At 52.2% G+C, this 24470-nt stretch overlaps 1 protein-coding gene across 1 annotated transcript in view; it reads left to right on the top strand.

The window, feature by feature from the left end:
• Positions 1–6306: 6306 nt before the first annotated feature.
• RHPN2 (rhophilin Rho GTPase binding protein 2) overlaps positions 6307–24470 on the top strand; it is a 49521-nt gene continuing 31357 nt past the window's right edge. Inside the window, exons 1-2 of the mRNA XM_075992974.1 lie at positions 6307–6399; positions 22284–22399. Coding sequence (XP_075849089.1) covers positions 6331–6399; positions 22284–22399 — 185 coding nt within the window. The 5' untranslated portion in view covers positions 6307–6330. The remainder of the gene's footprint in view (positions 6400–22283; positions 22400–24470) is intronic.

Genomic DNA, 24470 nt, shown 5'->3' with positions numbered 1-24470 from the left:
TTTCTAATTTTAGTTGTTTGGCTAATTTCTTTCTATTTTCTTTCTATTAACGGGCTCTCACTCTTGCTCAGGCTGGTCTCAAACTCCTGACCTCAAGCAATCCTCCTGCTTCGACCTCTAGAGTGCTAGGATTACAGGCGTGAGCCACAGTAGCCGGCCCAGAATTGTTAATATTGAGGGAAATGATAAGTATTTTTACCCCTAAATATGCATTTTGATAGGCTGAACACACTGAAGAAGGCTGAAGTTCTCTCTGACCTTCCCTCCCCCACCCATCACCAACTTGGACTCACCCCAAAATTCTTGAAGTTTCTTTTTCTGCCTCAGATCCAGACCCACCTAGGAGAATAATTTTTCTTTTCTTCTCTTCCCTGTAAGACCCGGGATGTGACCACACCTGAACTGACTAAAAAGATAACCTCACTTCTCTCAGACTCATTCAAATTCCAAAGAGAACTAGTCACCAGTTAATATTCCTTCCCCATCCATAGATCCTCCCAGCAATCCTTTATTGCCCTTCAACACAATTCCTCTTTTCCCTCTCCCATAACCCATTTTATGGAAAGACATATAAGCATCTGAACTCCATGGGGGGGGCAGTTGTCAATCCTCAATTTCTGAGGTTTCCTGTGTATACACGTTAACATTGATAATTTTTCTCTTATTCATCTACCTTATTGTGAGCTGATTTTTTTACCAAAACTTCCAGGGGCAAAGGGGAGGTTATCTCTCTGCCCCAACAGTATTAAATATGAGTTTATATATATATATATATATATATATATATATATATATATATATATATTTTGCCTGAGTCTACTGGTCAGACAAATTTATACTGTCTCTATTAGACGTTTTGAGGCATGGTATTTTTTTTTTTTTTTTTTGACACAGAGTCTCTCTTTGCTGCCCAGGCTAGAGTGAGTGCCATGGCGTCAGCCTAGCTCACAGCAACCTCAAACCCCTGGGCTCAAGCGATCCTACTGTCTCAGCCTCCCAAGTAGCTGGGACTACAGGCAGGAGCCACCAGGCCTGGCTAATTTTTTCTATATATATTAGTTGGCCAATTAATTTCTTTGTATTTTTAGTAGAGATGGGCTCTTGCTCTTGCTCAGGCTGGTTTCGAACTCCTGACCTTGAGCAATCTGTCCACCTCTGCATCCTAGAGAGCTAGGATTACAGGTGTGAGCCACTGCGCCCGGGCGTAGAAGAAAATTATTTATAAGTTTTTCTAAAAATTGAGTGTTAATTGGAAGTTGATTAAAAAAGAAAGAAAAGAAGAAAAAAGTTGGGTGTTAATATTGAAAAAGCACAACCATGTAGGGCTAGAGGGTCACTTGAGCCCAGGAGTTGGAGGCTGCAGTGGGCTCTCATGTTGCCAACTGCATGTTGCCAACTCATGTTGCCCAAGGCAACAAAGCAAGACCCTGTCTCAAAAAATAAATAAAATAAAATAAAAGGTAGACGATAATCTTTCTTTGTGTGATCAAAGCAGATCGAGATTGGATGGATTTGTTTATAAGGCTTTATGAAAATTAGCTCTAGCATTAATAATATACTGATGCAAAGGTAGAATTTGGTTTTCTGTTTTTTTTTTTTTTTTTTTTTTTTTGAGACAGAGTCTTGCTTTGTTGCCCAGGCTAGAGTGAGTGCCGTGGCGTCAGCCTAGCTCACAGCAACCTCAAACTCCTGGGCTCGAGTGATCCTTCTGCCTCAGCCTCCCGGGTAGCTGGGACTACAGACATGCGCCACCATGCCCGGCTAATTTTTTATATATATATCAGTTGGCCAATTAATTTCTTTCTATTTATAGTAGAGACGGGGTCTCGCTCTTGCTCAGGCTGGTTTCGAACTCCTGACCTTGAGCAATCCGCCCGCCTCGGCCTCCCAAGAGCTAGGATTACAGGCGTGAGCCACAGCGCCCGGCCTGGTTTTCTGTTTTGAGCAAGCTTTTCATGTAATAATCATGAGGGATAGTTAAAGACTTTTGTTCACCTTTTGAATAAACTGCAGGGGAAAAAAAAGTGAAGGATTCTGTTTGTCTCATGCTGCCTTTATGAGGTCTTTTGATTGTTGGGAAAACGGAGTCTCCTCTCCATCAAAGAGTAAAGGTTTTTGCTGTTTGTAATCTTTGAATTATCACTTTGGCCAAATGAATGACTTTTACTTTACAGTGACCTGCGATCTTGTTTTCAGAGGTTGTTTTTGAGGTTCTAGCAGGGGACCGCAGTTACTCTTATACCCTTGACCACAGAAAGGTCCTTGTAGAATGGTCTCCCTCTACCAGGGAAGGTGGTCCTCTTCTACTAAGCACATATCTGGATAACCAGAGGGACCCATCAAAAGAATAGTGGACTTCTCTTTCCTTCCTTCTTATCTCAGAAAAGAAAATCTAGAATGCAACCAGACCTGGCCCAAATCATTTAAAACATAACACCTATCCCGTCAGGATAATTTACAAGTCAATCTGTCTTCCCAGCTCCATTCATTCTCCAAGTGTCTACTCATCTTCCCTAGCAACCATTTATTGCCCCTAAACAGAATTACCCATACTCCTCCTCTCCTCTGCCTCTTTAAAAAGCAGATATAAAAATATCTGGATCCCACTGGGATATTGGGTAATCACTCCATGATTCTCCTCGTGTGCATGGGAAATAAACCTCTTCCTTTTATTAATCTGCCTTAAGTTGTGAGTTGATCTTTCAGGGAACCTTTGGGGGCGAGGGGGAGGTTTCATCTCACCCCCATGTCAACAAGCAGGTAATTTTTTTTTTTTTTTTTGAGACAGAGTCTCACTTTGTTGCCCAGGCTAGAGTGAGTGCCGTGGCGTCAGCCTAGCTCACAGCAACCTCAAACTCCTGGGCTCGAGTGATCCTCCTGCCTCAGCCTCCCGAGTAGCTGGGACTACAGGCATGCGCCACCAGGCCCGGCTAATTTTTTCTATATATATATCAGTTGGCCAATTAATTTCTTTCTATTTATAGTAGAGACGGGGTCTTTCTCTTGCTCAGGCTGGTTTCAAACTCCTGACCTGGAGCAATCTGCCTGCCTCGGCCTCCCAGAGTGCTAGGATGACAGGTGTGAGCCACTGCGCCCGGCCAACAAGCAGGTCTTGCATTTCACTTGGAGGAACTGGGTCCCTGGACAGCCGCCTGCTGACCTAAACCAGACGGTAAAATGAGTCTTGACAAAAATATTTGTTTGCAGTTGAGATTTTAATCTTTTGCCTATGTCAGAAATTCCCACTGCAGCTTTTTTGTTGGGAGCACGGGGGCCCTGTTGCACAGACCACCGGAGGTGTTGCCAGAGAGGAGGTGAGACGTTGCCCCCTTGTTGGGTTAGCTACAGTAGCTCTAATTTCCTGGTCATAACTGGATCAGAGATACGGGGTCACACCTGTCACTTCCCTGTGATGAGTCACAAGAATGTCCAAAGGTGTCTGGTCCTGCATAGCTCAGATGGCTCATGTGACTGAGAGATGCCTCCCTGGGGCTCACAGAGTGCTGCTTTTCCTCTGAGCATGCTTGGGAGACAGTCTTAGGGTGGGCTGCTGTGTCTTTAACATCATGCTTCCTCTTCCTACTCTCCCTTTTCCTTTTTTTTTTTTTCTTTTTTTTTTTTTTTTTTTTGAGACAGAGTCTCACTTTGTTGCCCAGGCTAGAGTGAGTGCCGTGGCGTCAGCCTAGGTCATAGCAACCTCAAACTCCTGGGCTCAAGCGATCCTCCTGCCTCAGCCTCCCCAGTAGCTGGGACTACAGGCACGGGCCACCATGCCCGGCTAATTTTTTCTATAGATATTAGTTGGCCAATTAATTTCTTTCTATTTATAGTAGAGACTGGGTCTCGCTCTTGCTCAGGCTGGTTTGGAACTCCTGACCTTGAGCAATCCACCTGCCTCAGCCTCCCAGAGTGCTAGGATTACAGGTGTGAGCCACCGCGCCCGGCCTCCTACTATTCCTTTTCAACAAAAGAAAGAGCTCAGAAAGGCCACAGGGTCTGGCTACATGCAGTAACAGACTTTGGCTTCCATTGTACTCATTTTTTATGTGTCTCTCCCCATATAGCAAAGTACCACTGCTTTTCTGCTTATCCTTATGACTTGATTGCCTTTTTAAAATAAAATTTGTTGGCTGGGCGCTCACGCCTGTAATCCTAGCACTCTGGGAAGCCAAGGTGGGTGGATCACTCAAGGTCAGGAGTTCTAAACCAGCCTGAGCAAGAGCCAGACCCTCGTCTCTACTAAAGATAGAAATTAATTGGCCAACTAAACATATATAGAAAAAATTAGCCGAGCATGGTGGCACATGCCTGTAGTCCCAGCTACTCGGGAGGCTGAGGCAGGAGGATCGCTTGAGCCCAGGAGTTTGAAGTTGCTGTGAGCTAGGCTTGACGCCACGGCACTCACTCTAGCCTGGGCAACAGAGTGAGACTCTGTCTCAAATAAATAAACACATAAAAATAAAATTTGTTTAAATAAGGTAATTTTAAAGACTACTAAGTCCACAGCAGTTCAAGTGGCATGTAAATGTGACAAATTGTGAGGGCAACTCAAGCTTCCAGGTGGCAGGAGATGACACATATCTGAAGGTGACAGAGAGTGAGTTCAGCCCCTCACCTGGAGTGCGCCCCTTGCCCAGGCTTGCCATTCTCACCTGTACACTGAAGATTTAATCCTTCTATCTGCAGGAGGGTCCTGAGCATGAAACACGACATCTACAAACTCCCTGGCCAGGGCAGAGGTTCCATTATTGCTAAATTTATTGGTATTACCCTAACATTAACACTCTGCAATACAGTGATCCACCACTCTGGGGTCCCCCCTCCCAGCTGGAGCGGCTGTTTTTAACTCCTAGCTCCAGGCTGGTACAGTTCCAGGGCAGGAGGGGGTGGGGGGGGGAGATTAAAGACTTGTGAGGAAATCAAGTTTTCCCCTTAGCCAGAATTTCCCATACGCCCTGTCCCAGGCTGAGCCGGTTAGGACTGCAGGTTCTTTCTTAGAAAGAAACAGTCCTTTCCCAAAACGCCTTAACCAAAGACGCGGTGTTTTTGTTTTTGACATTTACTGGGTTGTTGCCCCTGTTTATTTTTTTAATTTTTAATCTTTTTTTTTTTTTTTTTTTTTACCGCAGAAAGCCCATGACTAGCCACTGTTTATTTTAAAACTTTCAAACAATCCCCAATTCACTTTTTCTCCCCCTAAGATACGGAAACGCTGGGTTCGTTTTGGGAGATTTTGTTCCGTTCTACCTGCGGTGTCCACCGCGGCCGCCACAGGCAGCGGCAGCAGCTGCGCCAGGTGTCCCTTCGCCAGGTGTCCCTTCGCTGGGGGAGGGGGAGCAGTAACCGCAGGCCGGCGGCGGGGAGGACGTGGCCGGCGGGTCCCCGCGCCCAGTTCCGCCGCCAGGCGTTTTGCGCCCCGGCGTCTACCTGCCCGCTGGGGGCGGGTGGGAGACCGGTGCCAATCCCACCTTGTGTTTCTGCTCCTACGCTAGGTGCGTCCCTGGCCCCCAACCAAGAGCTGTGCAAGTTTGTTGCAATTCCTTGGACCACCCTAGAAAGGGGAATCGGGCCCCTCCTTGCAGCAGAGAAAACAGGTTCCGAGAGCTGGTTAAGAACCGTGAGCAAGGACAGCCGTCGAGCCTCTCGGGCGCAACCTCTCCCCGCCCGGGGTTCCCTCCGTAGGTGGCCCCTCTCCCGGCGCCGTGCGACCCCAGCGCATCCGCCGGTCCTCGGCAGCGGGGAGGGGCTGCTGGGGTGACCGCCGCGCTACCGCCCGAGTCCCCGGCCAGGGCGCTCGGTGGCGCAGCCACCACTCCCTCAGTGTCCCCGACTCGGCCCCGGGCCCTCCCGCAGGAAGGTTTTCCCACCGCGGGGCCCAGGACGCGGAGCTCCCGCCGCGCCCTCGACGTGGCGCCGCGCGCCGTCCCCGTTCCCGCGGCGTCCGGGGGCCTCCGGGGGTCTCCCGGGGGTGGGTCGGCGACTCCTCCCGCGCCCTCCGCGCTCATTCCCGGGGCTCCGGAGAGGGGGTCCGGTCGCCAGCCTGAGACCCCCGTCGGGTCCCCTGCGCCACCTGCCCAGCTCGGGATGCGAGGCGACGCGCCGGGGCCGGGTCTCGGGCGGCGAGGTGCAGCTAGGGTCCCCGCGGGGCGGCCTCAGACCCGGGGCGGGGGCGGGGGCGGGGTCCGGGCGGCGGGGCGGGGTCGGCGGCTCGCGGCTCGGCCTCGGGCGGGGCCGGGGGCGGCCGGGGGCGGGGCGGGCCGGCCGGGCGCCCTCTCCAGCCGAGCGCGGCCGGCGCGCCTCAGTCCGCCCTGCGCCCGCCCGGCCGCCGGCATGACCGACGCGCTGCTGCCCGCGGCGCCGCAGCCGCTGGAGAAGGAGGACGACGGCTACTTTCGGAAGGTGGGCGGGCGGGCGCGGGCGTCGGGCCCCCTTCCCAGCCGGGCGGGGCGGGGGGCTGCGGGAGCGCGCGGCCGGGGTCGGCCAGGCCGGAGGGGGAGGGGAGGGGGCGCACCGGCCTGGAGGCGGCCGGGCCGAGGCTGGGGGCGCCTGGAGGGCGGCCGCGCCACCGGCCCGGGAGCAGGTGGCGTCCGGGGCCCGGGGTGGGGGCGCGCGGGGCCGCCCGGCGCAGGTGGGGCGGGGCGCGGGGGTCTGGAGGGGAGCCGCGGCGGCCCCCGCCGGCGGTCGCACGTGCCCGGGGACGGGACTCGTCCCGGCTGGGCCGGCCCCCTCGGCCGCGCGGCGGGCTGGGACCCGGGCCGGGCTCTCCCGGGGCGCGGGCGGCGACTGAAAGACCATCCCGGCGGGTTCTTCGTTCACTTTTTGCGTCCAAAACGCTTCCAGGGTCCGCCCCGTAGACTTTTTTTTGGGGGGGGAGGGCGGGGGCGCTGCCGGTTGGGGGGGGACCTGGGAGGGCGTGAGCGCCGCGGTCTGGCCCCGTCCCCCTTCGAGCTAAAGCGGATTTATCCGGGTGTCCGGCGGCGGCCCCGCTGGCGCTCGGCTCGTGCGGGCGCTCTCTGGGACACACGCCGCCGTGTCGCCCTGGAGGTGACAGCCGGGCGCCCGAGTCCCTCAAGGGCGACCCCAGCCCGCGGAGCGAGGGCGCTGGGGTTCCCGCGAGGCGACAGGCCCCGGGGCCGCAAAGACGCGTTCGGGCTGGGAGTCATGGTGACACCTCGCCTTCCTCCAGGTCCCCGATCGGCCTAAAAATAGCCTTTGGCGCCCGGCCAGGGATCTCCGGGTGGGTTGAGAGAGATCCCTGTTGATTTTATAATAGCAGGCACGACCGGAGGCACAGTGCATGGTCGTAAATAGGGAAGTGAAACTGTGTCGCACAGAACAATCAATTCTTAATTGTTCAGAGCCCAACGATCCAGTTCCTAAACAGTCTTGGCGTCTTCCTCCGCCCAGGTGACCGCTTTGGGCTGTTGCTCACCGGCCGGGAGCAGTGGGCAGGTCAGGAGGGGAGTCTGGAGACAGATGGGAACAGGGTGGGAAAAGCTCGTTTTTTGTTAAGTTGCTTTTAGCATTAAAAAAAAAAACCCAACAAAAACCAAGAGTCGTTTTGGGGTATATTTAAATTCAAGGATGTCATCATGGAATTACAGGATTATAACTGCTAATTATGGGCGGCCTTTGGGACCGAGGATCACAGCCCGTGGAGTTGCAGGAGGCCTGGCCTGAGAGAGTCCCTAGATGTCTGTCCTGGGGCCCCAGGGCCTGGCTGCCACCCCCACAAAATTGCTGTGTGGCTTCCAGCAAGTCGCCAGTCTTTCAGGAGGGACCTTGTCTCCTCCCTGGGTTGCCGGCCCTCTGTCCCCGTCCCAGTGGAGTTCTGGACCTGTAGTGGCAGCGTCTTGGGGGAAAGTGGCAGACAGAGGAGCAGGAGGGATGGGGGGCACCCCTGTGAGGGTGGTGGGCCCGGGTTTTCCTGGGGGTGCCGCCCACATCTGAGTCCCAGCGGGGAGGGGACAGTGAGGAGCCATGACGGGAGGCATGATTGGGGCCGTTTTTGTTTTTTTTTTTTTTTTTTTTTACTCCAATGTTGAGACGTGAGTGGGGCCGTTTTTTACATGCAGTTTCTCTGGTGGTGGGTGAGAAAGCCGTGGGTGCAAAATGACATGGATCACAGCTTCACAATTGGAAGCATCTGTTTTGAAACGGAGACCTTGCACCTTGCGGCGGCAATCACCGTGCTACGTCTGCGTTAAGTCAGACCAGTGTGAGGAGTCACTTTTTGTCCGAGGAAAGTCGGAGGTGTTGAGGTTGAATCTTTTCTGATCCATGACTCCAGCCGGGTTTGACCTACAACAGATGCTCACTGAGTGAAAGGTGGGTGTCAGACAGGTGCAGGAGTGGGGGACGAGGACCTCGGGTGGAGGGAGCAGCTGGGGCAAAGGCGTGGGTCGTGGGCGCTTTTGGGGGAGCCCGTGGCCGGCGTAGCAGTGTGGGCAGGAGCCAGGCAAACTGCTAGGCAACTGGGGAACGGCAGGCATCCATTCAAGTATTTAAAGCAGGACCAGACATGTAAGATTTATGTCAGAGAAAGTCCCCTCGGACAGCTGAGAGGTCCGCGTGTGGGGGATGGGAGAGAGGCAATAGTGGAGCAGGCATGGGGGGGGCGGTGGGTTTAGTCCCCTGCAGTCTACTCTGATACAGACTGTTGGTGGAACACACAGGCAGTTCTAGAAAATGCTGTGTAAATATAGGCTTGGCCACCTGTCCTTCCCAACTGTTGCTTGTACCTGTCACTCGGACCAGGGGTCCAGACGGATCCCAGCGAGGGGGGGCTGGAAGGACGCCAGCCCGGGCAAAGGCAGTGTCTGCAGCGATGGGAAGAACGAGTGGGACGGGACGTGGCGGGGAAAGTCCTGCCAGTGGGAATCCAAAATGCCTGGCCCAGGTGTCTGGCCACGCGCCTCCCCGAGGTGGGGGTGTGGGGTAGTTGATATCCAAGATGTCCCACTGTGGGGTGTCCGAGTGGTGGCCCTAGTGAGAGTCCACCTGGGAACACCCTGGCCGGAGAGGCAGTTTTGGGGTATTGAGTAAAAGGACCCCGGATGGGCTGGTCCGATGGTAGCAGGTTATCAGAACTTATTAACATTAGTGTCACTAAAGTTGGTATTCAACTCCCCACTGCTAAATTTGACTGGCGTTTAAAAAAAAAAATAAAAAGGGACCCAGGACAGACGGAAAACAATAATACCAGGGACCGGCCTAAGGGACCGGTAGAGAGATGGGAGGCAGGCCGGGAGTGGGGCCGTGTCCGGGAAGCAGAGAGGTCAGGCCGACCAGTGAGAAGGGCACAGGAAAACACTGGATGCATAGTCCTTTGGGGGTTGTTAGGAAACAGGTGGTTGGAGAGTTGGGGACAGCAGTCAGCATGGCAGGGTGCAGGGGAAGACGGGCAGTGAAGACGGTTGCTGGAGGGAGGAGGAGAGAACAGAGAGGCAGGTGTGTTTTAGAATGAGGAAGTCTAGAGCCTTTTAAAGCTGGAGGTGAAGGAGTTGGGTGTGGGGACGGCAGGAGATTCCGGGGAGAGGGAGCAAACTGGGGAGGGCCCCCTCCCCCCCGTCGGGTTTGGGGACACCCTGGACCCTGACTCAATATGGCTTCCGTCCTGGGGTGCCAAGCAGTGCTGGGCGATGATGCTCTGTTGGGGTAGCCCAGCCCCTGCTTGAAAAGGAACCACCTTCTTCATTTTAGTCCAGCGAGCAAAACGTCGGTGGTCTGTGGGCCACATTCAGAGCTTCAGCTGTGTTTTGTGTGGCTTGCACTCAGTTGCCCAAAAGTCCCCTATGCTGGCAGGACTTGAACACCGTATGTTATAGCCAGTCACTGGTGGGGGCCGGAGGGGGGCCCTTCCACCAATCAGGATTTTCTTGGCTTTTTCGGTATAGAGCCTGGAGGACACAGCTTTGCCTCAGGTCGTGCATGGACCCCCCTCCCTCCCCCACCCCAAGACTCTGTCCCCCTGGTCTGGGCCGATAACACTTCTGGGGCTCAAGCGATCCTCCCACCTCAGCCTCCTGAGTAGCTGGCACTGCAGGTGCACGCCACCTTGTCTGGCTGGTTTATAGAAAATTTTTTTTTGTAGAGTTGCAGTCTCGCTATATTGCCTAGCTGAGCTTGAACTCCTGGCCTTAAGCACCTCCTCCTGCCTCGGTTTCCCAAAGTGCTAGGATTATAGGCATGAGCCACTGTGAGTTCTCTGAATTAAAAAAAAAAAAAACACAAAAAACAACTTTATGGTCTATGGCCAGGAGTCCTCAAACTACGGCCAGCGGGCCACATGGGGCCCGCCGAGGACATTTATCCGGCCCTCCGGGTGTTTTTGCCAATGCTGCCTGTCCTGCTTAGCAGCCGACTCGTCCCGGGCCCACAGTGCGCATGTGCGGAATGTGCACCCCCGCACTCTCCAACGGCCCTCCAACCGTCTGAGGGACAGTGACCTGGCCCCCTGTTTAAAAGGTTTGAGGACCCCTGGTCTAGGGCAATATCATGCCTCTCTCCCCTTTCTTTGGCTTCTCACTATTTTTGTCTTCCTCCTTAATTATGTTTATAAATAGAGGGATAGCTGTAGCCCTAAAACCCACAAGGAAAAACCCGTTCTGGGCCCCAAGAAAAAAGCCAGCTGGGAAAAAGCTAGAGAGAGCCTTTCCCCGCGGGGCTGCCAAAGGCCCCCGAATGAAAGGGAACGTCTTGGCACTGGATGGCAGAAGAGAGTGGGCACACAGAGGAGCATTGTCACTTCTTATCTCTGCCTCTTCATCCTTTGGGGACGCTCATGTCCCCGAAATGAATTTAGCTCCATTGTTTTTACTCAGGAGCTGCAGGAGAAGTTGTTTCTTGTTCACAGAAACCTCCAGGCTGTGCCGGGCGCCAAGGTTCACTGTGTCCTGCTTCTCGGTCCCTGTTTACTCTGGGACCGCTGGAGGCTCCGGCAGAGAAGGAAGGAGGAGGTGGCTTTTTTTTTTTTTTTTTTTAACCGAGAAGCTCCTCCTAATTCTTCCTCTACCCCAGCGGACTCAGCGGGGTCTGGTTCCAGGTTGGACGCTTGTGTGCGGGGAGGGGGGGCCTTCCGGTGGGCTGAGTCCGCCACGCACAGCCTGGGTCGTGGGGGTCACCTGGCAGCTCTGGCTGTGTTGGGTTCAGATGTCGTCCCTCCTGCTGCCGGCACCTGTCCCCTTGGAGCCCTGAGCCCTTTCTGGAGTGGGCGGGGGGGGGGGGCGGAGGGGTGTGGAAGTCAGTGATGCCACCCCTGACCCCTGACCCCTGCATGGTCTAAGCCAGATCCCAAAGGCTGGACTGGACCCAGGCTGACCGAGGTCTTTTTTTTTTGGAGACAGAGTCTCACTCTGTTGCCCTGGCTAGAGTGAGTGCCGTGGCGTCAGCCTGGCTCACAGCAACCTCAGACTCCTGGGCTCAAGCGATCCTCCTGCCTCAGCCTCCTGAGTAGCTGGGACTACAGGCATGGGCCACCATGCCCGGCTAATTTTTTCTATATAGTTTTAGTTGGCCGATTCATTTCTTTCTATTCTTTAGTAGAGATGGGGTCTCGCTCTTGCTCAGGCTGGTCTCGAACTCCCGACCTCGAGCTATCCGCCCGCCTTGGTCTCCCAGAGTGCTGGGATGACGGGCGTGAGCCACCGCGCCCGGCCCGACCGAGGTCTCGGTGAGGGTCTGCCCACTGGTGCGCACCAGTTAGGGCACACACGACAGCCCAGGGGGCCTGCCTGGCAGGCACCCCTCCCCTGTGGACTGCGGGATCCTGGCCGGGAGGAGTCCCCGGCAGAAACAGTTTTCAGGGTGACTCAGAGGAGAGTCAAGTGATGAGCTGTAACACTGCAAATGTCCCTTGTTTCCTGGGGCTGTTTGGACGGTTGCCAGGACACCACCTGATGCTACTGGGCATCAGCTTTGGCCCGGTCAACACTTCCTCCTCTGGCTCAGGTGCCAGAGTCCCGTGACACAGAGGCCGAGTTGGAGGTGGCGGAACTGCAGGTGCGGCCCGGCCAGGGGACTGGGTGTCTCAGCAGAGCGGCGGCAGGGGGTGCGGGCTGAGGACGAGGTCTCCCGCCTGCAGCAGCAGGTACAGAGGGACCACGGGGGGTGGGGGAGAGAATGGCTTCGGTCCCTCTGGACCAGGTGTCCTCAAACTACGGCCCTCGGGCCACATGCCTAGCACATTTATCCGGCCCGCCCGGTATTTTCGCCGCCGCTGCCTGTCCTGCTTATCAGCCGACTCGTCCCGGGCCCACAGTGTGCACTCTCCAGCGGTCTGAGGGACAGCGAACTGGCCCCCTGTTTAAAAAGTTTGAGGACCCCTGCTTTGGATTTTCCAGTGTGATCCTCTACAGCCGGGTTTCCACGTGATTGTAAGAAGAGAAAAGGGCGGGTGATCAAAAACGAGTTCAGAGAGTTTATTTTTTTCCAATGTGCTATACATAAGTCGTTGTAGAAAAAAAGGTAATCACAGAAGTACGCAAAGTAATTATTATTACTATTTGAGACAGAGCATTGCTCTGTCACCTGGGCTAGAGTGCAGAGGTGTCAGCCCAGCTCGAAGCAACCTCAAACTCCTGGGCTCAAGTGATCCTCCTGCCTCAGCCTCCCGAGTAGCTGGGACTACAGGTGCGTACCACCACACCTGGCTAATTTTTCTATTTTTTTTTTTGAGACAGAGTCTCACTTTGTTGCTCAGGCTAGAGTGAGTGCCGTGGCGTCAGCCTAGTTCGCAGCAACCTCAAACACCTGGGCTCAAGCGATCCTGCTGCCTCAGCCTCCCGAGTAGCTGGGACGACAGGCGTGCACCACCATGCCCGGCTAATTTTTTCTATATATATTAGTTGGCCAGTTAATTTCTTTCTATTTATAGTAGAGACAGGGTCTCGCTCTTGCTCATGCTGGTTTCGAACTCCTGACCTTGAGCAATCCGCCCGCCTCGGCCTCCCAGAGTGCTAGGATGACAAGTGTGAGCTACCGCGTCCAGCCTAATTTTTACTATTCTTGGTAGAGACGGGGGTCTCCCTCTTGCTCAGGCTGGTCTCGAACTCCTGACCTCAAGTGATCCTCCCGTCTCGGCCTCCCAAAATGCTGGGATCACAGGCGTGAGCCACCACACCGAATTGTACAGATTGAAAGTCACGTACACATGCAAGCCCTGTCCGCCACCACACGCAGACACGCTTTCTAGATGAGGGCTCTTACCTATTGCTGGATGTGTCCACCCAGTTGAAATAAGCAGGTCCTTTTTGGGGGGTCTGGAAATAACACTGGATTCGTGGAAATTTGGGCGATCTGACAGGTGGTGGGAGGCACAGTTAAAGGTTACTTATGGCCGGGCACGGTGGCTCACGCCTGTAATCCCAGCACTCTGGGAGGCCGAGGCGGGAGGATGGCTCGAGGTCAGGAGTTCGAGACCAGCCTGAGCGAGACCCTGTCTCTACTAAAAATAGAAAGAAATTAATTGACCAACTGAAAAAAAAAAATATATATATATATATATATATATAGCCGGGCATGGTGGGGTGCATGCCTGTAGTCCCAGCTACTCGGGAGGCTGAGGCAGGAGGATCGCTTGAGCCCAGGAGTTTGAGGTTGCTGCGAGCTAGGCTGATGCCACAGCATTCACTCTAGCCTGGGCAACAGAGTGAGACTCTGTCTCAACAACAACAACAACAGCAACAAAAACAAAAAGAGGTCAGTTATTCAGCATGTTGAGAAACAGCCATGGCTGGCACACAGTAGGTGTACGTAAAGATTCCCACAGCTGACTGAAGGGAGTCTGCAGCTCAAGATGACGGCTAGATGTTGATCCACGAGGCGACCCGCCCGCCCGCCCGTGGGAACGGGTTGGGATGCTGGAGAGGGAGGCAGCTGGGCCTCGACCTCCGGCCCGGACGCCTGGCGGAGATCCCGGAAGGGCACGAGGGCTGTTGACCAGTTGTAAATGCACGTGTTCATCTTTACGGACGTGGAAGGAGCTAGATTGTGCCCCTCCGACCCGCCCTGACTCTCCGGCGTGGAGAAAAGTTAAATGAGAACGGGTGTGCATACGTCGCAGGGTGCCACGTGCTGTTATTTCTGTGCTTTCTGGTTGGCAGCTCTGGCTGATCCGTAAACAGAAAAGTCTGCTTCCCACAGTTTGGCGGCCGAGTGAGGGATTGCGTAACCAGGAAGGAGAGAGAGGGGGCAGAGCAGTGGCTTCCCCAGGGGGAGAAGCGGCTGAAAGCACCTGCCCTCCTCCACCCTGGGGGAGGGTCTCTCTGGCCCTGCACGCCACCTCCCACCCAGTGTCACGATCCTGAGCTTGCACTCGGCCCTACGTTTGCAGGAAACGCATCTGCACGTGAGGGCTTTGTCCCTCCCGCAGCGTGGAGGAAGGGCCCCCACGGGTGCCCAGGGTGGAGAGGAGGAGGAGGCAGGCGCCAGGCACCGCCGGAGCGAGGCCCCAGCGTGGGAGGGAGGACTGCCCCGCTCCACCCCTGCCTGCCTTCTCGGCCGCCTGGCGGTGTTGCTGTCTGCAGGACTAGGCTCACCGTCCCTTCCTTCCTTCCAAATGGAGTGCTTCCAGCTTTTGGCTGAAATATTTGATTTAGAGATGAACAACCTGACTATATACACTAAGGGCATGCGAGATACATTCACGTGTAAAGAGATTTTTTTTTTTTTTTACTCAAGGTAAGCTTATTCTGGTTAGGACTTTTTTTTTCAGTTGCAGGTGCCAGAAAAATCTAATCCAAGATGGCTTTGGCAGATAAATGCACATAGGTACCTTCCCTACAAAGGAATTCTACTCCACACACACACACACACACACACACACACACACAAAAGATGGAACAAACCACTGATAAATGCAACAGCACAGATGAATCTCAAAACGTGATATTGAGCAAAATAAGCCACACACAAAAGAATACATCCCATCTGGTTCTATTTACATAGTTCTAGAACAGGTGAAAATCGATGGTGATAAAAATTAGAGTAATTAAGTTTTCATGAATTATGGGGAAAAAGAAAAAAAAAATTAGAGTATTGGTTGCCCAGCGGTGTTGGAAATATTCTGTTTTCTATGTTTTGATTAGAATGATGATGGTTACACAGGTTTATATATTTGTTCAAGCTCGTTGAATTGCATACTTCAAATCTGTGTTTTTTATCATATGTAAATTATACCTCATTTCAAAAAAACGGTTTAGGCAAGGAAGAGAATGAATTGATTGGCTCCTGTAACGGAGAATTCCAGAGGGATGGCTTCAGGCTAGGCTTGATCAAGGGCTCAAATGCCATCACCAGAGCCGTGTCTGGGCTCTGCTCCCCGAGAGTTGGTTTCCTTCCTGGGCAGGCACTGCCCTGCTGGTGGCCTTTTGCTGCACCCACCCAGTCTCATGTCCTCCCTCCCAGGTTCAAGGCCAGCCAGAGCCTCTTCCTGATGGGCTCTGATGGAGCCAGGTCATCACACCTCAGGTGCACATCCTTTTTTTTTTTTTTTTTTTTTTTTTGAGACAGAGTCTCGCTTTGTTGCCCAGGCTAGAGTGAGTGCCGTGGCGTCAGCCTAGCTCACAGCAACCTCAAACTCCTGGGCTCGAGCAATCCTACTGCCTCAGCCTCCCGAGTAGCTGGGACTACAGGCATGAACCACCATGCCCGGCTAATTTTTTTATATATATATATCAGTTGGCCAATTAATTTCTTTCTATTTTTAGTAGAGATGGGGTCTCGCTCTTGCTCAGGCTGGTTTTGAACTCCTGACCTTGAGCAATCCGCCCGCCTCGGCCTCCCAAGAGCTAGGATTACAGGCGTGAGCCACCGCGCCCGGCCCCAGGTGCTCATCCTTGAACCGACCCCAGGGCCAGGAGCCTTAGTTTCACAGTTGGCCAGGTGTGAGTCAGATGTCCTTGCCCTTGGCGGGAGCATGTATTTACCCCCCCCCAATTCTCATGGGCTGGAAGGTGGGCATGGCCACCACTCCCCAAAGGATGTGGGGTGCACAGGTGAGGGGTGTCTGGGGGCCGGCAGGGAAGCCACGCCAGCACTCCCACATGGTCCTAGAGCTCTGGCCACCCCACTGTTCTTCTCAGAGCAGCGGGAAGGACGTGAGATTATGCCCCCTCCAACCCTAACTGCCTCTAGGATCTTTTTTTTTTTTTTTTTTGAGACAGAGTCTTGCTTTGTTGCCCAGGCTAGAGTGAGTGCCGTGGCATCAGCCTAGCTCACAGCAACCTCAAACTCCTGGGCTCAAGCGATCCTCCTGCCTCAGCCTCCCGAGTAGCTGGGACTACAGGCATGCGCCACCATGCCCGGCTAATTTTTTCTATGCATATTTTTAGTTGGCCAATTAATTTCTCTCTATTTTTAATAGAGATGGGGTCTCACTCTTGCTCAGGCTGGTTTCGAACTCCTGACCTCGAGTGATCCTCCTGCCTCGGCCTCCCAGAGTGCTAGGATTACAGGCACCTCGCCAGGCCTTTATGTCCTGTTCTGAACCCATCTCTGCCAGGGAGTTGCAGGGGCTGGTCTGGCAGTGTTGGGGGCTGGGGCTTTGCTGTTGGAGGAGACCAGGGGTGAGGACTCTGGGTCCCCCAACAGAGCAGCCCCGAGCAGGGCCTCTGCTGCTGCCAGGGGTCTTTCTGGCAGTCTTGTCCAGATCAACCTCCCAGGGAAGTCTCCAGACAGCCCCGTGGGCGTTCCTGGTGTTCCCAGCAGGGAACAGCAGCATTCCTACCTGTCAGTAAGAAGTAAAGTAGTTTCGGGCGCAGTTACTCAGTCACATCTAATCCTGAGCATTTCTATGCCTTATCTAGAAACTTGACCCCAAACCGGTGGGCCGGTCAGGGCGTGGTGATTCTGGGCCTGCCAGAGGTTGGTGGGGTAAGGTATAGGAGCAGGAAAAAGTTCTTATCCGCCTGCTGGAATGTCTGCTTATCTGAGCTTTAGTGAATGTACTGGAAGGAATTGGTTATCAAAGCTTCTCTGTAAAATGAAACGCAGCCTTGGTGTGAACCATGTCATTCTGCGTCACATCAAACGGTACCCGTCGGAGTAATTTTTGGAAATGGAAAGAGACTGATGATTATTTTCATCCATTAATATTAAATTAGGTAGCCGGGCGCGGTGGCTCACGCCTGTAATCCTAGCACTCTGGGAGGCTGAGGCGGGCGGATTGCTCAAGGTCAGGAGTTCGAAACCAGCCTGAGCAAGAGCGAGACCCCGTCTCTACTATAAATAGAAAGAAATTAATTGGCCAACTAATATATATATATAAAAATTAGCCGGGCATGGTGGTGCATGCCTGTAGTCCCAGCTACTCGGGAGGCTGAGGCAGCAGGATTGCTTGAGCCCAGGAGTTTGAGGTTGCTGTGAGCTAGGCTGACGCCATGGCACTCACTCTAGCCTGGGCAACAAGCGAGACTCTGTCTCAAAAAAAAAAAAAAAAAAAACAATATTAGGTTAGCGTCAAGGAGTGGTTTAAAAGATATTCATTTTTTTTTTTTGAGATGGAATCTCACTCTGTTGCCCAGGCTAGAGTGAGTGCCATGGCGTCAGCCTCGCTCACAGCAACCTCAAACTCCTGGCTCAAGCGATCCTCCTGCCTCAGCCTCCCGAGTAGCTGGGAATACAGGCATGCACCACCATGCCCGGCTAATTTTTTTTGTATATATTTTCAGTTGGCCATTAATTTCTTTCTATTTATAGTAGAGACGGGGTCTCGCTCTTGCTCAGGCTGGTTTTGAACTCCTGACCTCTAGCAATCCACCCTCCTCGGCCTCCCAGAGTGCTAGGATTACAGGCGTGAGCCACCGTGCCTGGCTAATTTTTTTTGTATATATTTTCAGTTGGCCAATTAATTTCTTTCTATTTATGGTAGAAATGGGGTCTCGCTCTTGCTCAGGCTGGTTTCGAACTCCTGACCTCTAGCAATCCACCCTCCTCGGCCTCCCAGAGTGCTAGGATTACAGGCATGAGCCACCGTGCCCTGCCCTTTTCTATATATTTTTAGTTGGCCAATTCATTTCTTTCTATTTTTAGTAGAGATGGGATGTCACTCTTGCTCAGGCTGGTTTCGAACTCCTGACCTTGAGCGATCCACCTGCCTCAGCCTCCCAGAGTGCTGGGATTACAGACGTGAGCCAGCACACCTAGCCTAGATACTCATTATAAGATCAATTCCAACAGAGATTGTGAATATCGGTACAATTTGGACTTGCGAAAGCGCTCTTGAGAGACAGGGAAAGTTGGGGGGGAGGGTATGTGGAGGTCAGACAGTGGTGACCTGCTGGAAAGTGAAAATGAGAAATCTTTGAGGAAGGAGAGACGTAATTCATTTATGACCCACTAGACCAAAGGCCACTGATACAGGATCTCCGAGAAGGTGTCCAGAAGGTGTCGACGAGGTGTTGGCCCTCGATTACCGCCCTCTCCCTCCCATGGGCGTGGCTTGGGTCAAGGTTAGGGAGGCTAGGTGTGCACAGAGCTGAGACAGCCCTGAGGTAGCTCCAAAGGGGAGTCATGTAATACTGCCTCCCACCCCATGGCAGGAGTAACCACCGAGGGCAGCACCCAGAGATAAGCTAGAGAAACAGAAACGTAATCCTAACTCAAATGCCAGGGCTTCTGCCTGTCTGGAGTGGGAGGAACACCATAGGTTAAAGTGAAACTTTTATTCTGGTCTTAAACTTTGTGGAATGAAATGTAATCTAAATACCCCAGGAAATAACGGGCAGGGAACACTAGCAGACAATGCACTGAAAAATGCAAGTGATCAATACTATATGAAAAAATGTTCACCTTCCCTATAAATAATAAAACCTATAAATTGGAAGAATGAAATACCTGCTTTTGCATGTCAACATGGCAGAGATTTAAAGAAATACTTTTCAACTAGACAAATAAAAAGACAACCCAATTCAAAATTGAAGAAAGGGGCTGGGCGAGGTGGCTCACGCCTGTAATCCTAGTGGCCTCTGGGAGGCCGAGGCAGAAGGATCGCTTGAGGTCAAGAGTTCGAAACCAGCCTGAGCAAGAGTGAAACCCCTGTCTCTACTATAAATAGAAAGAAATTAATTGACCAGCTAACATATAGAGAAAAAATGAGCCGGGCATGGTGGCGCATGCCTGTAGTCCCAGCTCCTGGGGAGGCTGAGGCAGGAGGATCGCTTGAGCCCAGGAGTTTGAGGTTGCTGTGAGCGAGGCTGACGCCACGGCACTCACTTTAGCCTGGGCAACAGAGTGAGATTCCATCTCAAAAAAAATAAAAAAATAATAAAATTGAAGAAAGGATTTTTTTTTTCCGTTTAAGTGACTTTTTCCATTGGAAAAGAAAGGATCTCAATTGCCATTTCTTCCAAGAAGATATACAAATGGCCAATAAACCCATGAAAAGATGTTCCATATCATTAACTGTCAGGGAAATGCAATTGAAAAACCACAGTGACCTACCATACATACGAGGGTAGCTGTAATAAAGAAGGTAGATCCTAGGGAGTGTTAGTGAGAGATAAATTGGAATCCTCATACGCTGCCAGTGGGAATGTAAAACAGTAAAGCCACTTTGGGAAGTAGTCTGGCAGTTCCTCCAATGGTTAAATGGACTTCACCGTGTGATCCAGCAGTGCCACTCCTAGGTGCATTATAGTCAAGAGAAAAAAAAAAAACACACATCCATATAAAACCATGTACACAAATTAGCAGCCTTATTCGTAACAGTAAAAAAAACTCTAAATGTCAATCAACTGATGAATGGATAAAACAAATGTAGTGTATCCATATAATGAAATATTATTAAGGGACTAGAAAGGATGAAGTTCTGCTACATGCTACAATGTAGACAGACCTTGAAAGAAGCCAGACACAAAAGCCACATATTATATGATTCCATTTATACGAAATGTCCCGAATAAGGAAATCTGTGCAGACAGAAAGTGGATTTGTGTTTGCTCAGGGTTGGGGGAGGAGGGGAGTGAGAGAAAATGGGGAGTGACTACTAATAGATACTTGGTTTCTTTTTGGGGTGATGAACATGCTCTAAAATCAGATAGTGGTAATGGTTGCACAACTCTGAATACAGTAGAACTCAGTGAATTGTATATTTTAAATGGGTAAAACGTAGGGTATATGAATTTTATCTCCATAAAGCTGTTATTTATTTATTTTTTTAAAAAAGTAGACTTAAACTCAGCAACAGTGAGGAAGAGAGGTCACAGGGGATATTATGTTTGTATGCCTTTCTTTCCTGGAAGGCAATTGGGTTGGTACATGGGTAGCTTTAAAGGGGTTCAACCCTGTCACTCTTACCTAGAAATAGATCTTAAAGAAAATACTAGAGATTTATAAAGATTCATGTTCATAAACGTGCACCAAATTGTCATATACAAAATCAGCAAGCTACAGGGTGCAGCTGTAGTCCTAGGTGAGGTGGGAGGATTTGCTTGAGCCCAGGGTTGGAGATTACCCTGGGCAACATAGTGAGACCCCATCTCACGAAAAACATGAGGTGCTTGGAAACAATCTCAGTACCAACTATGAGAGAGTGGCAAGTACTAAAAAAAAAAAAAAAAAAAAAAGGGTACCATTATACAATCATTAAAACCATGTCTTTGAGGACCATTTCATAATAAAGGGGAATTTTATGATACAGTATTAAGCGAGGAACTACGACAGGCTGCAGGTGCCATCGTGCAGACAGGGTTAACATTGCAGATCTGAGGCTCACACCCTTGCCCGCTGGCCAGGTTGGCCCCCGCCTGGCGTCTGGGACTCTGGTTCTGGGCGTCCTCACGCTGTCCCCTGGCTGATAAGGCAGGTTCACTGCGCCTAGACTGGTGGCGCACACGGTGCGGTTTATGGTGAACCCCTGCTTTTCTTCCGGAAGTCTAAAATGTTGGTGCATGCTCGGGAGAAGGTGGCCTCGTGACCAGCCCCCAGTAAAACTCTGAGTGTTGACTCTCTGATGGGCTAACTTGGGCGGAGATGTTGGGTGCGCATTGCTGCATTTCTGTTTCTGGGGGAAGAGTGCGCTCTGTGGGACTCCTCGTGGGAGAAAGAAGGTGTAAGGTGCAAATCCCTCCAGACGGCCTGGGTTTTTCCCCTTGTGATCCAGCCGTGCACTCTCACTACGCTGCTGTGAGAGATCTTAGTCCTGATAACAGCCGTGCACCCAGTCCTGGGAGTCTGAGCAAATCCTCACACACGTGGCGGTGGTTCTCCAAACGCATTTGGAAAAATAACAACAACATGCATATATATATATATTTCTTGTTTGAATTTTTTTTTTTTTTTTGAGACAAGAGTCTCACTCTGTTGCCCAGGCTAGAGTGAGTGCCGTGGCGTCAGCCTCGCTCACAGCAACCTCCAACTCCTGGGCTCAAGCGATCCTCCTGCCTCAGCCTCCCGAGTAGCTGGGACTACAGGCATGCGCCACCATGCCCGGCTAATTTTTTCTATATATATTAGTTGGCCAATTAATTTCTTTCTATTTTTTTTTTTGTTTTGTTTTTTTGAGACAGAGTCTCACTTTGTTGCCCGGGCTAGAGTGAGTGCCTTGGCATCAGCCTAGCTCACAGCAACCTCCAACTCCTGGGCTCAAGCAATCCTCCTGCCTCAGCCTCCCGAGTAGCTGGGACTACAGGCATGCGCCACCTGCCCAGCTAATTTTTTCTATGTATATTAGTTGGCCAATTAATTTCTTTCTATTTTTTTTTGTTTTGTTTTGTTTTGTTTTTTTGAGACAGAGTCTCACTCTGTTGCCCAGGCTAGAGTGAGTGCCGTGATGTCAGCCTAGCTCACAGCAACCTCCAACTCCTGGGCTCAAGTGATCCTCCTGCCTCAGCCTCCCGAGTAGCTGGGACTACAGGCATGTGCCAGCATGCCCAGCTAATTTTTTCTATATATATTAGTTGGCCAGTTAATTTCTTTCTATTTATAGTAGAGACGGGGTCTCGCTCTTGCTCAGGCTGGTTTCAAACTCCTGACCTCAAGCGATCCTCCTGCCTCAGCCTCCCAGAGTGCTAGGATGACAGGCCTGAGCCACCGCGCCCGGCCAAACAACATGCATATAAAACAGAAAGGAAAGAGACCAGTTCATGGTGACTGCTATCGAGCTGTGTTATGAGTGACTTTTCTTCTTTACGCTTTGCGATATTTTACACGGTTTTTTTTATATTGATGTCACTTTCACTTTCAGAAAGATTATTTAAGTTAAACATTTTTTGTTGTTGTTGTGCTCAACATTGTCGTCTTTACGGCATTCGACCTCTGAAGGGGCATCTCTTGTCTCCTCTTAGGGTTGCAATCCGCTCGCGCAGACTGGCCGCAGCAAACTGCAGAATCAAAGAGCCGCCTTGAACCAGCAGATCCTGAAAGCCGTGCGGATGAGGACGGGAGCTGAAAACCTTCTCAAGTAGGTGTCTCTGGCCGCACCGCCGCCACAGCGGGGAGCCCCGTCCCCCGGAGGAGGCCGACCCACCTGTCCCCCAGAACCCCAGACCTGGCTCTGGGTTTCAGCTTTGGGTTTCCTCCCTGTTTCCGGAACGCTGGTGTGGGCCCACTCCTGCTGAGAGCTTGGTTATGTTCCTTTTTTTTTTTTTTTTTGAGACACAGTCTCACTCTGTTGCCTGAGCTAGAGTCCCGTGGCGTCGTCCTAGCTCACAGCAACCTCCAACTCCTGGGCTCAAGCGATCCTCCTGCCTCAGCCTCCCGAGTAGCTGGGACTACAGGCTTGCGCCACTATGCCCGGCTAATTTTTTCTATATATATTAGTTGGCCAATTAATTTCTTTCTATTTATAGTAGAGACGGGGTCTCGCTCTTGCTCTGGCTGATTTCAAACTCCTGACCTCGAGCGATCCTCCAGCCCCGGCCTCCCAGAGTGCTGGGATTACAGGCGTGAGCCGCCGCGCCCGGCCCTGGTTATGTTAAAGATGAATATTTTACCCGGTTCGTTCGTGTGTTTGAAGATTGGGCGGGTGGGGGATGGAAACAGATGGTGGGGTGTCTGGCCTCAGTTTGGTCACCTGTCTTGACCGCCAACCCCGTTATCATGTCGGCGTTGGTTTTCCCTGCTGTCTGTGGAACTTCTGTGTTTTCCCCACGGTCTGACACGGTGCCTGGTGTAGAACCGCCGCTCGGCAAACGGTTATGGGAGTGTGTAGAGGAAAGGAAGGCACAAAGGAGGGAACGGGGCGTTCTTGTTGCCGGGGTCCGCCTTTCTCAGGAGGGGGGCCGGCACAGCCGAGCCCCAGGGCAGCGTTCCCGTGCTGGGCTCATAACACAGTTGCTTGCCACGCACGGAGCTGGGCGAAGCCTTCCCTGTGTCTAGGCAGCTGTGAACCCTCTCCATGCGCTTAACTGCAGCAAACGTCAACGTGCCAGCTTCCTTTTGTGTAAAGAGTGCAGAATTTCTTCTTTTTTTTTTTTTTGAGACAGCCTTACTCTGTTGCCCAGACTAGAGTGCCGTGGCGTCAGCCTCGCTCACAGCAACCTCAAAGTCCTGGGCTCAAGCGATCCTCCTGCCTCAGCCTCCCGAGTAGCTGGGACTACAGGCATGCGCCACCATGCCTGGCTAATTTTTTATATATATATTAGTTGGCCAATTAATTTCTTTCTATTTATAGTAGAGACGGGGTCTCGCTCTTGCTCAGGCTGGTTTCGAACTCCTGACCTCGAGCGATCCGCCCGCCCCGGCCTCCCAGAGTGCTGGGATTACAGGCGTGAGCCGCCGCGCCCGGCCCTTTCTTCATTCTTTTGTTGTGGAATACCGCAGGGCTGCAGAAGGATGACATAAACAATCCCCCTGCACCTGCCACGCGATCAGGAAGTACAGTGCCGTGCCGCGTGTTGGTTTTGTTACTCCGGGAGGAGAGGAGGACGTGGGGTCCGGTCTGGGAAGGTGTCTGGGAGCCTCTTCTCCCGCTCCTTTTGCAGCTGGGTGCAAAGGAGGCTGTCACTGGAGGAGACTGGGAAAATAGTGTCATGTTCTGGCTTGTAAAACGCCTGACGGTGGCCCTGTCCTCAGACAAATCTGAGCTTGGGAATTGTCGGCGCCTCATGGCACAGTAGCCTCACGTGGCCTTAGCTGTTTGGGGGAGGCCCCCTAATTTGGGGGCTCTCCGCCGTGTGCTGGGAAGGCCGTGGGTTCCGGTTGACACTTGGACGGGTCAGCGTTGTGGCCGACGGGCAGGTGGGCAGCCCTGGCACTGTGGGCTACCGTGGATGGCCTGTTCAGGGAGCCCCTCTTTTTTTAATTTTTTTTTTGTTTTTTTAACTTTTTTATAGAGACAAAGTCTCGCCACGTCACCCAGGCTGGAGTGCAGTGGTGCAGTCACAGCTCCCTGTAACCTTGAACTCCTGGGCTCAAGCGATCCTCCGCGCTCGGTATATTTTGCATATATTTTTAGTTGTGCAGCTAATTTGTTTCTATTTTTAGTAGAGAAGGGGGTCTTGCTCTTGCTCAGGCTGGTTTTGAACCGGCGG

This window comes from Microcebus murinus, chromosome 16 (genome assembly GCF_040939455.1).
Source record: "Microcebus murinus isolate Inina chromosome 16, M.murinus_Inina_mat1.0, whole genome shotgun sequence".
NCBI classification, from domain to species: domain Eukaryota; kingdom Metazoa; phylum Chordata; class Mammalia; order Primates; family Cheirogaleidae; genus Microcebus; species Microcebus murinus.
The sequence above is the reverse complement of the archived record's forward strand: the minus strand, read 5'-3'. Positions and strand labels throughout refer to the sequence as shown.